Here is a 17,311-nt window from a genome sequence, read left to right as displayed (position 1 = left end):
CCTAAAAGCACTACATGGTCTACTCAAATCTGTGCCAGCTGTGGAGCAAATGTAGATCTGAGTAGACCATTCATTGCCCACACTGCTCCGTCACATGTGTTCTAGACATGTCATGCACACATGCATGCACACACATAAATATATAAAACTGAAATTGGAGAAGTTAGCAGGTGAGAGGTCAAATTTAGCAGTGTGACAAAGTTTTGGGACCACTGACATGGATCCATGCTGCAAATAACCTCAAGGTGCCTCAAAATTAGGCTGACCACAAGACAGAGCTTTTTCAAAGAAGATAAGAGTTTATTAAAGGAATATAGATAACAAGTAAAAGGCAGGTTTATTTTCAGGTCAGTTACAGAGAAGAGAGAGATACTTGCAAATATCTGGGTTTGGACAACAGAAGTTAGTTAGAAAGGTGACTGGATCTTTTTTGAGGGTGGGGGGAGAGAGAAAAACTGCTATGAACAGAGGGAGGGGGGAAAAGATCACCTATCCTAGGAGGCTGGTTGTGGCTTGAGTCTCTTAAAAAGACCAAGAACTCTTCACTTTTCCCTTTTTTAAATTGTTATATATCTTATAAGCATGGATCCTCTGTGTTCTTTAACCTGTGGGTCTGGAACCCCATTGGGTTGCAAAGCCTCATTTAGGGGGTCATGGCAACCATTCAAAGCCTGTGCAAGAGAGGGCTTAGATTCAATCCCGTAATGGTACTGCCTTTTCAAAACTGAGTTCTTTACGAGTTCTTTCGTATTTAATCCTGCACAGCCTCTTCTCACTGCCTTGCCCCACAGCTCCTAAGGCTGGCCCTGCTCAGGCTGCAACCTCGCAGGGTTGTTGTGAGAAGAGATAGGGGGTAATGAGGCAGGTGGGGGTGGGCAGGGACGGGGATTGATGGTGGGTCCCCAACCTCATAATTTGTTTGTTAGAATCGCTGCACAAAAAAGGTTGAAGACTACTGTTCTGGTCAACACCATGGTGATTTCCTATCTATGTGAGCTGGTCAGGGAACGCTTGAATTACGAGCACCTTATTCTAAATGTTGATGTCACTGGTGTTTCTAATTGCTCAACGTTGTGGGTTCTCTGTGACAAGCCAATAGGTAGTTGATGCTGGAATGCGTTTAACGTGTATGCTCTCTCCTTTGCAAGGTTCGCCATCCGGTCATCTGTGCCAACAACCATGTCTTCTGCTCCATTTGTATTGAAGTGTGGCTGAAGAACAATAGCCAATGTCCTGCTTGTAGGATTCCCATCACCACTGAGAATCCTTGCAAAGAGATCATAGGTAAGAGAAGTCTTCTCCATCTCCCAGTGCTACTTTCTTGCCTGGGTATGCAAGACCCTTTTATGGCTTAAAGAGTGACATGCAGTCTGTGGAATGGTTTTTGCAGCTACATACTGGATTTCCAGACAGGCTTTCAACTGCCTTTGAGTGATTATCATATTTATAATCAGCCAAATCATTTGCATAATATTTGCCAGTGGAATGGTTCACCCTTTTTGTGGTGATAGTTTGCATAAGTCACAAAATCCTTGCACTTAGTTTGAATATGGAAGGACCCTTGCTCGTCTTGGTAAGCTGGGGAGGAAATGTAAATAAGTTCATAACCTTATTTATTTATGAATAAATAAGTGGGTAAAGGATTTTTACTCTGCCTTTCTACCACACATTGGGGCACCCAAGGCACTTACCACAATAAATAAACCATAAATATATGGTTTGGTGGAGTTTCCTGGACCAAACTAACTGGTACCTTCTTGGGTAAGGGGATCTCATGTTGCTGTCCATGCTCAATGACCACTGAGGTAGGGACTGAAGCCCCACTGCCACTTATGCATCTCAGCAACTTAGACTGGATCCTAACACCTCTCCTAGCCAGCCCAGCGATACACCGGGCTGTTTGGATTTGCTCCAGCCATTTCACTGGTGCAGCTCCAAGTATACAGCATGGGCTAAGGGGGGGAAATATCCCCGTACTCTCAAGTTGTGTGCCAGCCACCTCCTGACCTGTGCAGGCCACTTGGCCTGCCTGTTCCAGTGCAGGTTAGGATTGGGCTGTTTATCTTACAGGTTGGTTGTGAGGGTGACAAAAGGATGTCACAGCCTTTGTTCTGTGCAAGCAGTCATTTTTTAAAAGGCAAGAGTGGAAGTTAAAAGGAAAATGGATTTTGAGCAACGCTGATCTTATTGTGTTGCTGCAGGAGGAGCGAGCGAAAGTAATCCTGTGTTTAGCCCTACGGTCAGAAAACAGCTCCGCAAAACCAGACTTGAGCTACTTCACAAAGAATACGAGGTAAGAATGTGCAAGGGCAATGTCCAGAGTTGTCATTTGTAAGAGTCTCTGATTATTTAAGACTTCAATAGTGGGATGGGAATGACAGGTATCTAGAGATCCAGAAGTAGTGAAGTCTCTTAATATCCGTGAGGAATCTGAGTATTCCTGCTTTGTAACTGCCTTATAGGTTGCAAACTGTTCTGTATGATCTAGGCACCTTATTGTGCTTTGTGCATCACTTCCATGTGGGTTTTGTGCTTGTGTTGTCTTGCTTTGTGTATTCATTGTGTACATGTGCTCAGACTGTGTACCTATTCACATGATTTCAGTTTGCACATGCAGAAAGAAGCCTGTGTATGGAGCTTGTCGCATACAACAGCTGCACACAGATTCTCTTACACTTTCTGACCTGTTTCTTGTTCCTCTCAATCTGTACTGGTCATGGAAGCAAGGGATGAATTGATCTGTTGCTTCAGATATTCACTCTGGGTCAGGCAAGCCACTGTCTCTTGGCCCCCAATCTGTGATGATGGTGTTGCCCTGCCTAACAGTGTTATTGAAAGAATTACTGAGGGGGGTGTGTGTATGATGTTCTTTCTAAAGTGCTATATAACCGAGTGTCACTGTTCTACTACTTTTTGGCTAGTAAAGGCCACAGGTCATTTACCAATCCATGGAAATATCCAATGTAACTTCTGTTCTTTTTTCCATTCCCTTTAAGCTATGTGCTAAAATTTCCAAATATCAGAGAAAATCTAAGAAATATATGCAGGTCTTGAGTCCATCATTTCCTTGATGTACACAGTCTGCCTGTGTTGTCTGCATGCCTGTCTAGGATCTTCATGTTTATAGGAAAATACCTTGTGTCACTTTTTGTTTCTTTGGGCGGAGAAGGGGTGTCATTCCTACTCGTAGGGATACCCCTTCCCTCTGGGAGGCAGGATCAGACCTCAAACAAAGGCTCCTCCTTGGGGGGGGGGGGATGTCCCTTCTGGCCTCAGTCCAGTCCTGCCTCTCAGGAGAATGGTCAGTATTTGTCCTACCCTGTATCAGGCTCTGTCTACAAATACCTGGATGACAACTGAACATTATTCCATTTCCAAGTTCTAACGTTCTTGTTCTGTTCTCTGTTCTGTGTGTTCTTTTCTTTCCCCCTTCTTCTTTCTCCCCCTTCCCATATGGCTTGCCACATTCCTAAGGATGAGATAGATTCTCTGCAGAAAGAGTTGGAAGAGCTCAAAGGCAAAAATCACAGCTTGGAGTCCCAGCTGAAAGCTGTCCTGCATCCGGTGACTCTGGACGTGACTGACACCATGCAGGAAAGTCCTCAGCTCTCAGATGACGAGCACAAAGTTAATCCCGAGACTCGGGCATCGTGGACCAAGAGGCTTCAGACTGCTCATGATATGTATGAAAAAGTAAAAGATGACATGGAAAAATTAACAGAGGTAGGAGATGTCTACTAATCTAATTGGACTGCTGTCTAAATGCTTACGATAGGATCAGATATTCCATGACGTTCAGAATATCCTTGTGTAAATGGCAACCTTCCTTTTTTATTGCACCATGAGGGTCATGTGATTGTAAGAGCAGGAGTGAGGGCCCCCTTCTTCCTCTGTCCCAACACAATCGGGATTACTCATGCATGTGTGCACACCCCTCATTTAGAAGCAGTCCTCCCTGCCCTGCAAATGTGTCTCCAGTGAGCTTATGGGCTAAAATACTACGGTCCATTGAAGTTCTCTAGCATGAACTATCTTTTAACAAGAACAGGAACTTCTCAAGAGGAAGCAAACCAATACAGTGGCACAGACAGTAAGGCTCCAGGAATTAGGACTACCACAATGTCCATGACATCTACTCTGGGGAGAAGGGGCTGCCGTGTATTCTGATATGGTCTCCATAAAGCATATATAAAGGGCATGTTTCTGGAGCTGTAGAATGCAGTAATTAACATAATTCTCTGAGGCTTGTTGTAACTGTTATAATAATTTACATCTAGTCAATATTTGACCAGTCAACTGACCGAGCATTTTGTGACAAGTCAGCTTTCAACCCTGAACCAAGGCATTGACTACTTGCATATCACTAACTGCCTATGTTAGCCCCTGATCAATTTCTGCCAATCTACTAACCACTAATTGTGTTATACTGATTCTTCTTTTCCGTATTGATGAACAGATTCTTTTCAAACTTCTGATAATCTATGAAATGTATCCAATAGGTTTCCATTTGATTGGCAAGTGCAATCTGGATTAGTGAGGTTGTGGAGACTCTTGCTCTCCTTTCCTAACCAAGCATGTTTCTGATGCAATCTACTGAAACAAGGTCCACATGTCCTTCTAACTTAAAATGGATACAACTCATTACATGAAGCCTGGTGTTCTTCCCCCACTCCTGAAAATCTTGCTCTGTTGGAGCCTTCTAATGCTTAGGGGTGGTTTATAAATTACTCAAGCGGTAAAATATACTGGACAATAACACCAAATTGCATGTGGTCAGGCCATATTGGAATGACCACCATTGGAATGGTAAAAACTCCCAGAACATAGAAAGTTAGCACACTAGATGGTTCAGCCTAGTCATCTGATTGACATCTTGTGTTTGTGTGTATGGAGCATTTGTGGGAGACCATTCATGCATACCACTTGCCCCATACAGCTTGAAATTGTACAGTCCAGGAAAAGTTTCACCATTTAAATCTCCTGATTTATATAAGCCAACTGTCCCTTGCTCTGTACAGTGGGCAGGGCTTACTTGTACGGCTAAGTCTACAACTCTTCATTGCGTGGATCACGGCAGTCTGAGATGCCAGAGAGGTAGTAGCAAAAGGCAGGCCCAAATGGATGTGTTGAGCCTATTGGGTCTTGTCTAAGGGTCCAGTCCTATCCAACTTTCCAGTGCCACTGTAACTGCAGTGCAGCCTCAAGGTAAGAGAGCAAATGTCCCTTACCTTGAGAAGGCCTCTGTGACTGTCCCCCCTCCCCCACACAACAGCTTGCAGTGCATACCCCATTGGCACAGGTGCATCAGTGCTGGAAAGTTAGATAAGATGGGCCTTAAGTCAGGGCCTAGGAGAGGAGGATAAAGGGAGTAATTTGTACTCGGGCCCAGGGTCAAAAAGGGGGCCCAGGAGCCAAAGGAGGGGGCCCAGAAAGTTCCTCAGAACTTACTTTCCTTTCAACTCAGACTTGTTGCCTGCATAGGATGCTGGGGCACTACCACGAGCATGTGCCTGCAGCTACTGGCAAGCCATCTGTGCTGGGCCGAGGAATGCGTACATGACAGTCCTTATGTATGCATGTGTATGCATACATGACACAGTGTCCAATCTGGGAGGAAACTGGCCTGCTATGGTAGCTCTTTGGCTGGTGGATCTGCTTACCATGAAGGAGCGTATAGGAGCTCAGGGACATAGCTGCGGGACTGCAACTGCTGCAGAAGAAAGTTTTGGTACACACAGGACACTTTCCATTCTACTGTGAGCCTAAATACGATGATGCTAATTTTCCATAATGATTTTCTATATTTAAAAGATTTGAGAGGCTTAAGAGAGTCTTTGGTTTTCATATTACTGTATCTAGCTGCTGATGCTGCTCGGTAGATCTGGGCTCTGCATCAGGAAGCCCGGTAGACCCGAGCTCCAGAAACTTTTCTGGCTGTTGCCAACATCCCCCACCCTGTTTTGCTCCCCTTCATGCCCTGCCAATTCCCATCACCACCCTCCCCACACTCACACTAGAATGGAAAGTGTCCTGTGTACACCAAAACTGACTTCTGCAGCAGCTGTAGACCTGCAGCTGTGTCCCGGAGCTCCTATATGCGCCTTCATGGTAAGCAGATCCACCAGCCATAGCAGGCCAGTTTTCTCCCAGATTCTGCTCACCTGACACCACCCTCCCCCGCTCTGTTTCACCCCTCCCCTTTGCAAAGGAGCCCAAAAGAAACTTTTTGTCCCCTGATAAAATTCCTCTCAGAGGCTTTGCCTTAAGTCACTTCTCTCAAAAAATGTGATTTAAGGGCTCCAAGATTTAATAAATCAATCAACTAAAACTTGAGTTGATTAATCAATAGGTTCACGTTTCTTTTCAGTTGAAGGCGTGAAGCTTGTGACCTTGGGCCAGTCGCTCTCTCTTAGTCTAACCTACCTCACAGGGTTACTGTGAGGACAAAAAAAGAAAAGAAACCATGTATACTGCCCTGAACTCCTTGGAGGAATGGTGGTGCAAAAAATGTGCAAAATAGGCTAAGAATGAGGCCCACATGTGTGTTTTTTGGGGGGTGTCCTTGTTTGAGAGTACTTGAGTGCTGATGCTGCTCTGCTAGAGAACAGAAAAGAAGGTATTAAAAAGGGAGCAAGGGTCATCACTGAGACTTCAGCCACTTTTTTTATTTATAAAGCATCTATAAGTTCTTGCACGCATGCCTTACAGCAGGAATGAGGGGAGTAGTATTTAATTTCACATAGATTTAACTCATTTGTTTGGGAGATGGTTTGCCAGTTAGTCTTTTGATCAGCAGCCATCAAAAATGATACTTTTTACTAATAAAAGGCAGTGCCCCACATTGGTAGTAATTCTACCTTTAGACCAGGGTCTTCAAATATGCTTGTAATAGTCCTAGATTTTTTTAAATTTGCCTACCCTTTGCAGTATTACTCAACCAGCCCTGAGCTAGCTCTAGCCATGTGCATAAATGTCCCAGATGTGGTTGCACATCCCCATTGGCAAGAAAACTTAGTCAGCTGGTTCAGTGAACCCCAGGCGCAGTGTAGATGCTGATATGGGTGTCGGCCCACATCTCTGAAAACACAGGAGCCTAATTTCCACATGTAGAACAATATGCTTGACATGCCAAAAGTCCCAGGTTCAGTTCCTGGCACCTGTAAACAGGGCTGTGGGAGACCCCTGACTGAAACCCTGGAGAGCTCCTGCCTGTCATTGGAGACAGTACCAAATTGGGTGGACTGATTAGGTAGGAGGCAACTTCCTTTGTTGAAATCGTGCTCTTCCTTGGCAAAGAGACCAGGCAGCAAGTGGTCCTTTTCTTGATAACTTGTATTCCAAATTTCTAAGCTCATTCCAAGATTCTTCTCTTAACTGAGAAGACATTGACTCCTTTTGGGAGATGGCAGAGAGTTTGTAAATCAAGAGGCTTATTACCTGCATCCTTCTGGAACGGATACCAAAGAGAAGTGGCAGACAAGCATCAATCAACAAGTCATTGTAGATTGGTGTGTGTGTGTCTTTAAAAGAAGAAAAACTACTAGGTAATCTTACTTGGTTTAAGAGAGTAAAGATGCTGTTCAACATTCATTTTGCTGATACCTGCATATTGTAATGCTAATGCATTTAAAGTATTTAGTCATGTGGAGTAGGAGGAGGAAAAACATGGAATTGCCATTAGTACATCCCCTTAATGACTGTCAGAACGAACTAGCATAGCTGTTTATTTCCCTAGATAGGAGGCTTGTGGCGTATTTTGGGAAAATAAATTAAAAATGGCTGTTCTCGAGTCAGTTTTTGCAAGCCATTTCCCAGGATAATTTTTTAAGTGGTGTTCCCGTGGAGGGGTGTGCTGGCGGGGGAGGAGAGAGTTGTCTGTTTTTAACTGTTGCTACTTTAAATATGGCCCCTTCTTGAAATCTCAAAACCAACAGTGTGTCTTATAAATATTGTAAGCCGGCTATGTGTCTGCTGTATGCTTAATACCCTATTTCCATATAGGTAAATAAGAAACTGAGGCTGGAAAATGGAGGCCTTGTGAGGGAGAACTTGCGGCTGAAGGCTGAGGTTGGAAGTCGATCACCCCAGAAGTATGTAAATATTTTACAGCCTGTCATACATTATTCATTGACCAGACTTAACCATTGAAGGACCATAACTGAAACTGCAGGAGGAGAAGTGTTTAAATAAGAATTCTGGATGGCAGAATAGTACCCAATTTTGTTGCCAAACTCCTGTCTTGACCACCCCCTTCCTCCCCATCAATCAAACTATTTATATATTCAAATTGATGCAAATCTGTCTCCACATGCTATCCATAAATTTAGAAAATGTTTTCCAGAACATGTTAAGCCATTTCTGCCCAATGCTGCATATAAACAACAGGGATCAATGCATATATGCAACAGGGATCACTTGTGGGCTGGGCAGAAATGGGTTAATGTAATAGGAGATTCATGGCTTTTTATACAGATATGCAGCACTTAATGATAGGGATACATTCCCCAAAACCCATAGATGAGCCACACCTATAGATGAGGCTCACCAACCAGACACAGCAGTAGATACAGAAGTGGATCTCCACTGCCCATGTGTTGTATGTGTGTTTTCAGGCAGAGGCAGTGGTGATTGCTTCCCTATCCACTCACCTTCCTCATGTGGTTCCTTTAATAAAACGGGAAATCCCATTTTTCCTGCTTTTGAAAAAGCACCATGCAAGGAAGGAGCAACATGAGGAGGTAAGGGGCTTTACATAAGAACATAAGAAAAGCCCCACTGGATCAGGCCATAGGCCCATCTAGTCTAGCTTCCTGTATCTCACAGCGGCCCACCAAATGCCTCAGGGAGCTCACCAGAGAACAAGAGACCTCATCCTGGTGCCCTCCCTTGCATCTGGCATTCTGACGCTTTGGGGGAGGGAGTGTGCTTGTGTGAATGCCACAGTGGAAGTAACAAGGCAGGGCAGTGATAGATTCAGTTTCACTGTCCTTGCACTCTTCCCAGTAGTTGTCTTGTGGTAACAACCCCTTCAGTGCCTGTGTTAATATTAAATTCAAGTCAAATTATTGTGTTGACTTGAGAACAGAAAACATTGTTTTCCTTGTCTTACTTCCATCTTGGCCTAAGGGGTTGATATGAGCAGCTTTAATGCTGACTTAAATCTCTCCTGTTAGAGCTTCTGGGTAGGAACCTCAATTTTGCCTCTTAGAGTTGTGGGACTAAGGAATGACTTGTACATTACTGTGGTGTTATGGGAGTAGTTTCTGTGTGGCTCTTTCCTGTGCCGCTTCATTAATTTATAGATAATATAAATCACCTGGGCCACATCAATGTTACAGTTTCTTCCCCCATAAAGGCCTTCCAAGGTTCAGAGATGGACGTGGTGATATGGGAAGCAATAGATTTTACCCCAATAATGTGGTTCTATCATCCCCCCCCCCCCTCACCCCAGTTATGTATGGAAGAAACTGCTTGGTGCTATTTTGGAATCAGTTTGTTAGGTTATTGCAACTGTCCACAAGGGTATTAGTGCCATCACCCAAGTGCATTCCCCTGGTGTTTGTGGGCAGTCTTTGCAAATGGCCTGTGTCTTAAAATGGTGGGTTGAGAGTGAGATCTGGTTGTGTGGAAAAGCTACACAGTAGGGCCAGATGTGGCTGAATTCCTTTGCTTATTTGGTGGAAATGTTCTGATAGCAAACTAGTACAGGCTGAGTATCCCTTATCCAAAATGCTCAGGACCAGAAGTGTTTTGGGTTTTGCACTTACTTCATAAGTGCATATAATGAGATCTTGCAGGTGGGACCCAAGCATAAACACGCAATTCATTCATGTTTCATGTTTCATATGCACCTTATGCACATAGATTGAAGGTAACTTTGTTTCCCTTGGGGACGCTGAATAAACTGTCTGTTGTGCACCTGCTTTTTTGACAGTGACCAGTCACATGAGGTAGGTGTGGAATTTTCCACTTCAAGTCAGCGCTTAAAAAGTTTCAGATTTTGGAGCAGTTCAGGTTTTCGGAGAAGGGATACTCAACCTGTGTATGCTGATGTAGCCAGCTAAATCAGTATGGATAGACACATCCCTTATGGCTCCTAATATATTGGTTCTTCGGTAAGACTTTGGAGAACGTGATTCATTTTTCAGTGGGAGACATTTGTTAAGAAAAACTGCACTTGAGAGTACAATGCTTTCTCTTGGTAAGCAGATTGGAGGTTGTCACTAATGCAGGTTACATTAAATAAACATATTACACATTTCTTCCATTGAAATTTTTTGCTAGATCTGCATAAAAGTGAACTGCGCTGAATTTTTGCATAAATAAGTCTCTCTCTCTCCTGCAAGAACTACAATTGACTCCTTAAAAAGTTGTGCTTGTTTAATCGGCCATGTTGCTTGATTCTTCTCCCCATTATCGAGCCTTTTCACATTGCACTTGTAATGTGCCTGGTTCGTGTCTCATTCATCCTTGCAACAGTCTTTTGACGGCCTGGATTTGCACAGGGATATGCAGTGAATCAACAGCTGTCCAGCAGATCTGTGAGAGGGAACAGGAAAGTTGGTTGGCCTTTTATACAGCTTATCGTCACAACCACACTTCCATATGCTTGCTTATGGGCAACCTATGTATGTTAATTCTTTGCTGCTGTAAAGCACCCTCTCTGCCAGCTGATTCAGTGTATGAGAGATTTTGAGAATTCTTGTAGCCTTACATTCCATGGCTGTGTCTGGTTGTACTTGCTCTGCGCTGGAGTGCTGCTCTGTATTGTGAAGTAAACATTGACCTGAACATAACCTTTGGTGAAAACGTACATTTTCAGACTTTTCTAGGAGCTGAAGTATCTTGCATTACATATCTTCCAAAATTCAGTTTATGCTCCTAATAGATAGAATGTCTTTTGGGATGTACTGTGTACCCTACCTCTTGAAATAGTTTTACAACAATTCAATTTCTAAATAATCAAGTACTTAGGCTATCTTGGACTTTGGTTCCAAACTTCATGTCTCTAGCACAGTGGTTCTCAAACTTTTAGCACTGGGACCCACTTTTTAGAATTGGAATCTGTCAGCAGAAGTGATGTCATGACTGGAAGTAACACCTTCAAGCAGGAAAATTTTTAACAATCCTAGGCTGCAAACTAGGTGTGCAACCCACACTTACCCAGGAATAAGTCCAATTTACTATCATTGTTAAAAGCATATACATAGTAGCCTGTTAAAATTACAGATGCGTAACATTTCCCGAAATGCGGTCACATACCATGATGGCATCAAGTCTACTCTATTAAAAATAAAATATTGAAAGGAATGGGGACCCATCTGAAATTAGGTTGCAACCCACCTATGGGTCCCGACCTACAGATTGAGAAACACTGCTCTAGCATATAGATATAGCCACCAGATATATCATTCTCTGGCCACCAGAGAGTGAGTCTATATACTCAAATCTCTCTCTTAATAGAAATCTTTGAGCCTGCTGATGAACGAACACACACACAATTGCAAAATAAGTACTGTAAATTGTGAACCGACAACGTGATCTGGAGGTCAGCATAAGCTCTAGCTCTTCTCTGTTCAAATTGCTGCTGTGTTTTGAAGTTGCTGGCACATAATTCCAAGAAAACAAGCAGCTTTGCAAGATAATTTTTTTTTTTTGGTGGAATTTTTTTTTTGTAAAGCTCCATCCCTACAAAGGCTGAGCGAAAGCTATACATCAGAGAGGAACATAATCGCAAAGCTCCAAATGAGTCTTTTTAAAAACCACCTCTAAAGGATGGTGACAATTACTGAATTTCATATTGGCATTTTTATATTTGACAAGGTGACATTGTGGATGAAATGTATATTGTAAAACACTGCTGTGCTGTAAGAAAATGATTGAATGTAAATATTTCAAGATGTGGACTGCTGTTCAAATGTTATCATAAATCTCTGCCATTGTTTTAGGGGATAATTCTTCATGCATATTTGAGTTGAACTGATAGGTCCAGCCCCTGGAAGGGTAATCTTCCACTTGTTATTGCCTTAGTGCTGCTAATGGTTTAATTTTCAGCTGTAGACTTCTTAAGTATTCTCTGCTTCCTTTATAATAGATGTGGGATTTTTATTCTAACGAGAGCGTAACGGCCATGTTTTATTGTCTCCCGCATGGTCCTTTTGATTTTAAAAAGCATGGGCATGATCCAGCCCTAGCATGAGTTCAGCACCAGCATGGGGACGACTTGGCATAAAGTTCAGAAGAGCTTATGCCAAGACCAAGGATTGGTTAAAGCTGGAGAAGTCTGCACAGACCTTTCTTTCATAATAAAGAACTGCACTCGGGTATATAAAGGCTCTCACCGAGGAGAGGCAATGGGCCTCTGTTGAATGTCATGCCAGTCAGCATTATGCAGATGCTGTGCCCACACTAGACTGGATCCTGCCCTGCATGCTCAAGCACTTGGCGCATTACCCAAGACTTGCACAGTGCCTCCCATATAGCATGGCTAGATATGGGGTGTGAGTTCTTGTTTGCCCTGAGCCTTGGAGAATGGATTTTTGCTTTCTGCTGTGGCTCAGTTGTGCTTGCAAACAACAGGAAAGAATGGCGCAACAGAACACCCCAAATGGGAAGATGAAGTGGGCCTCAAAACGGGTGCTGGAAGGTGGTTATTTGTTCTATGAAAAATGCCCAGTGTTTCTTGACTGTGGGTTGTCTTTGGGTGCAAAAGATTGTGGCATGTCACATACTGATGCAGCCAAAGCCACCTGCAGAGGAGCACTCATGGTCAGCACATGTGGGGCGTTTCTCACAGGTTCAATTATTGATGACTTGTATCACTGGTTTGACGCCTGCCTCCTTCTTCACTGTTACAATCTACAACCATGCTAACCTCAAAATGCTTGTATTCATTCTTGATCCTTTGCTTCGTGCCCTGTTTAAAAGGGGCACAGGCAGCTGTGTTTGGTAAGAGCAGGTGATAGATTATGGTGGAGGAAGCTGCAACCATTCCCCTTCTCCCCCCCCCCCCAGGGTTTCAATAGCACCTTTCCTTGCCTATGCTGTAAGCTCCTCCACTCTTGAGCCACTGTGCCACACACATGTAATGTTTGTCATATGAGATCTGGAACTGATTTCTTTTTCCCCTTTCATCTCTAAAATTCTTGCATTTGGTTTCTTGCAGGTTTGGGAGGTTTACTGTAATGGCCCTTCAGTCCAAGCTAGAGCAGTGTGAGCGTGAAATGAACCGCCTTAAAAGGGCCCTGGAAAGAAGTGACACTTACATAGAAGATCTGGAATTGCAGGTTTCTCAGCTAAAGAGGGAATGTGACCAAAGGAAATCCAGAAGTCTGGAAGGTGAGGCTACAGTTGCAATGGAGGACAAAGAGAGTGAGAGTGCCCCCGGTGAGCTTGCACTGTTGAAAAGCCCAGAAGAGCATACAGAAGACAACTGCCTGTGTGCTAGCCATGGACCTGATGATCTTGAGCAGCCAGTAAGTAGTGGACTCTTGGGCAGCAGCAATGATGTATGCTTAAATTCAGCCAGCCAGGGGTGTTCAGAGGAGTCCGTTGCACAGTGCTCCACTGGAAGAGATGTGTTTACTAGCCCTCAGGAGCATCTCTTAGATATCGGTGGCACCGAGATGGATACTTGTTCGGAGCAAAATTGGGACAAAATTGAAGATTGCGTCTCTTATAAGGAAGAACTTTATGACCTGCCAGATCCGTGTACGCCCTTGTCTCTCAGCTGCCTCCAGCTGAATACTCCCAGTGGCAAGGATGACCCTGTGGCAAAGGAGGAGAGTTCGAGAAAGCCATCAACCTTTCTGCGGAAACTGGAATTTGAGGATTTTGGTGATGTATCAAGTGACTGTAACAAAGACTCTCCGGAACATAGCGCAAGCAGTTGTGAGAGTGCTGAAAACAAGGCAACTTGTTTCGCTTCGGACAAGCCAGTGTTCTGGAACAGGTGCCACCCACACTATGACACGAACTTGAACTTCGAGGGCTCTGAGCCAAGTGGGGCTCCTAGCGATGCTTGTGAGTCTTCCGCAAAATCCAATGACAGAACCCACAATGCGAGTGTGCCGAAAAAACTGCATTCTCTTCGCTCTTCAGAAATGAACCGCACCAGAACGTCCAGCGAGGCTTCCATGGATGCCGCCTACCTTGATAAAATCTCTGAGCTGGACTCCATGATGTCGGAATCAGACAACAGCAAGAGCCCCTATTACACTTCCAAGTCATCCTCCGACCTGGACAACTCCTGCAAATCGACTCAGTGTCCCGCTAATGAAAAAGAGAAAAAAATGGAAGACAAGAAGGAGCAAAATTCTCTAAAATGTCCTCTGAGAGATGATCATTCAGATGTGGGGAGTGAATGGAAGTCTACTAGTTTTTCCATCCTCTCTCCATCTGTACTGGACATAACAGAGCCTTTCCCTCTGTTTGCGGGACGGACTTCAGAAGCGAGTGAAAGCAAACCCCAGAGTTTTTTATTTCAAAGAGAGCTTTCGCCAAGCTTCTTGTTTAACAACTCGCGAGGGTCATTTGAGGAACAAAAACTTGGGCCTTCTCTCTTTAAGGTGACTCCTGAGCTGCAGAACCTCCACAACCAACTCCAGTCTCCTTGGTCTTCCTCCTTTGTACCTGACAGGAAAGCAAAAAATATTCATGCATCGGCCAAACGGAAAATTCAAAGTAGCTTGTCGAGTGCAAGTCCATCAAAAACAACCAAGAACTGACTCTCTTGTTGACTTTAAATTTTCTATTAAAAAAATAGTGCCAATGTGAAAATGTCCTCTGCCCCCACCTACCCTTACACTCCACCCATGACTTCTCCTTGGTAAGTCCTCCCCTTGGTCTGTTCACTACTTAAAGACCAGAATGTTGAATATTCCCCCTTCAGATTATTGAGCTCTTTTGCTTCAGAAAACTTCACTCCATTCATCCTCTTGATGATGTCTTCAATTTTAGACAACTTGAGAGGTGGTGTGTTTTTTGTTTTGTTTTTTTAAAGTGTTGGGTTATATGAAGTCTTCAATCTTGTGAGGAGCTGTTCAATGTTGAGTTGCTGAATGTGACATTTTTTAAAACGGTTTCTCAGTGCTGCAAATCTTGATATAGGTAAGGAACTGATGAGATGGCTTCTTTAGTTGCTTTTTCTGTGCAACAATGTGATGGCAGCTTTAGCCTTGCTTTTACCTGAACCTGCCTTTGGGTATCAAACATTTGCTTGCTGATATCTGCATGACACCAGCCTCTGCTGAATCTGTAGGTTAAATGTGTAGCTGTTAGAATCCTCTTAAGTTTTGCAAGTTTTCAGTTGGAGGGGGAAAATGCTGTTCTACTTAAGACTGAGAACCCAGTTATTCTTGTTTTTAATTCAAACCACTGCTTTTAACTCCCCCTCCCTAAAGGGGGGGAAGCTCCACTGTTGTACAAGACCACATTTTTTGTGCCTGTGTAGTTCATAAAAATGGGTTGGTATGCTAATGGCTTGTTTACCAAATGTGCACTGAGCATTTTACATGAATACTGTACTGTTTTACATTAATACTGCATGCTTTTCTATGTGGAATGAATAAAAAAAATGTCACAAGCACTGTAATCCTTGATGTTGCTTCAAATATTGAATTAGCATAGGAAGAATGGAGGAAACGTCTGTAATTAGAAATCCTACTTGAATTTTCCTTAAGCAGTTCCCTGTGATCGAAATCCATGCCATTGTTATCAAAATGGTAATGAATAATATAGCTGGTTTCTTGAATTTCTGTTTTTCTAAACATTTTCTAAATGTTGTGTGCTTTTGTGTTTGGGGGTGTTTTTTTCTTTTTGAAGAGCTCAGAGTGTTGCACGTGAGGCAAGTGCAGTGTTACACCTGCTGTGGGTTGGGACCCACCAGTGGGCCAAGAGCTGGTTTTTAGTGGGTCGCAAAAAGTTATTGAAATATTAAAAAAAAACACTTTGCAATCACCCATGCCCAGTTTACAGAACAAAATCATTAGCTGAAATGCTAACCTTAGGTATGAGGTAATCTTCATAACCCCAAATTAAAATGTCATATTTTCCTATTTTCCTCTAGTAATTGGAGTCCTATAGATCACATATGAGCTCAGTTCCAGCCTTTTGTCTGGTCTGGAAATTCCTAAACTACACATCTCACTCTTCTGTTCAGCCTTCTGGGTACCCTGGAATGACTGTAATGATTTGGGGCAATAGTCATTAGGGAGTTTCTAACGACTCCATTTCTAGGGAGAGTGTAGCGATTGTCTCCACTCACATGCACTTGGAAGCACAGGACCCCTATTATTATATAAATAATTCTTTCTAGATCTTGTCTGTCTTTTTTAATCTGGTGAGTCGCAATGGATTGTTTCAAATAATGGGTCCCAATGCTAAAAAGTTTGGGAAGCACTGTGCTAGTGAACTTTTATCACCCTTGTCTTGCCAAGTTAGCTTGGGTAAGAATGAGTGGCTGAAACTCTACATTATGGCACTGCTAGCCCATGTCGTCTTGGTAATGTGTGGCTGGAAGGGGAAAAAACTGCACTGTGTGCTTTCCACCACATGTCAAACTTCACTGACTAGGGCTTGTATAAGTAGGGAAATGCTAATAGAGTGGCTACCAGGCCCTCTCTCTATTAGATGGTAGTTCAGGCCTCTGCTTGAGGAATAGGAATTTTAACCTTTATCCACTACGTTGCTGCTGGCTCCCTAGGGATGCCTAGAAACAGGGATTGTTTCTAATTAAGTTTGGATTAACTTAATATAGGACCTTCTCATGACTGTTTATTAGAGTCTTCTAGGCTATATCCTTCTCCAGCCTCTCATTTCTTGGGCAACATTAGCCCCATTCACATGCTGGATTCAGCATATGGACTGTATACAGTGCACACGTAGCAGTGATGGAAGCAGTCTGTAAGGGCTCCAGTCTCTGTAATGACTTTTAAATGAATACATGTACATTCATTTACGTGAAGGGGTGTGGTTGGTATGGGTGTTGTGTATAGACAACTCTACTTTGCATAATAAGTGAACAACCCTAGATTGTTTGTGTTTGTGTGTGTGTGTGTGTGTGTGTGTGTTGATCCTAATGTATAAACAAGGTTGTTGACAAAATACCAGGAAACAATTTGCACCCAATTGCTATGCTCAGGGAATTCTGTGCACAAGCTTAAGACATGTGTCCTTAATGCGTGTACTACCCAACTTTACATTTGGAGAGCAGTAACGTATTACTTCGCTTGCAAACAAAGAGCATAAAGTAGCCATTTGGTACATAGCCCTGAGGATACTTCAAAGGTCCATTTCTCAGTGTTTGATAGGG

General features: G+C 43.3%; 1 protein-coding gene across 1 annotated transcript in view; it reads left to right on the top strand.

Annotated features, from left to right (window-relative positions):
• The window catches only part of OBI1 (ORC ubiquitin ligase 1), a 31,385-nt gene extending 15,809 nt beyond the window's left edge, over nucleotides 1-15,576 (top strand). The window contains exons 2-6 of the mRNA XM_066621464.1: nucleotides 1,149-1,284; nucleotides 2,202-2,293; nucleotides 3,475-3,723; nucleotides 8,002-8,090; nucleotides 13,166-15,576. Of these exons, the coding sequence (XP_066477561.1) occupies nucleotides 1,149-1,284; nucleotides 2,202-2,293; nucleotides 3,475-3,723; nucleotides 8,002-8,090; nucleotides 13,166-14,726 (2,127 nt within the window). The 3' untranslated portion in view covers nucleotides 14,727-15,576. The remainder of the gene's footprint in view (nucleotides 1-1,148; nucleotides 1,285-2,201; nucleotides 2,294-3,474; nucleotides 3,724-8,001; nucleotides 8,091-13,165) is intronic.
• Nucleotides 15,577-17,311: the final 1,735 nt, after the last annotated feature.

This window comes from Tiliqua scincoides, chromosome 3, assembly GCF_035046505.1.
Source record: "Tiliqua scincoides isolate rTilSci1 chromosome 3, rTilSci1.hap2, whole genome shotgun sequence".
NCBI lineage: Eukaryota > Metazoa > Chordata > Lepidosauria > Squamata > Scincidae > Tiliqua > Tiliqua scincoides.
Note: the sequence above shows the minus strand (reverse complement) of the source record. Positions and strands in the feature narration are given on the sequence as shown.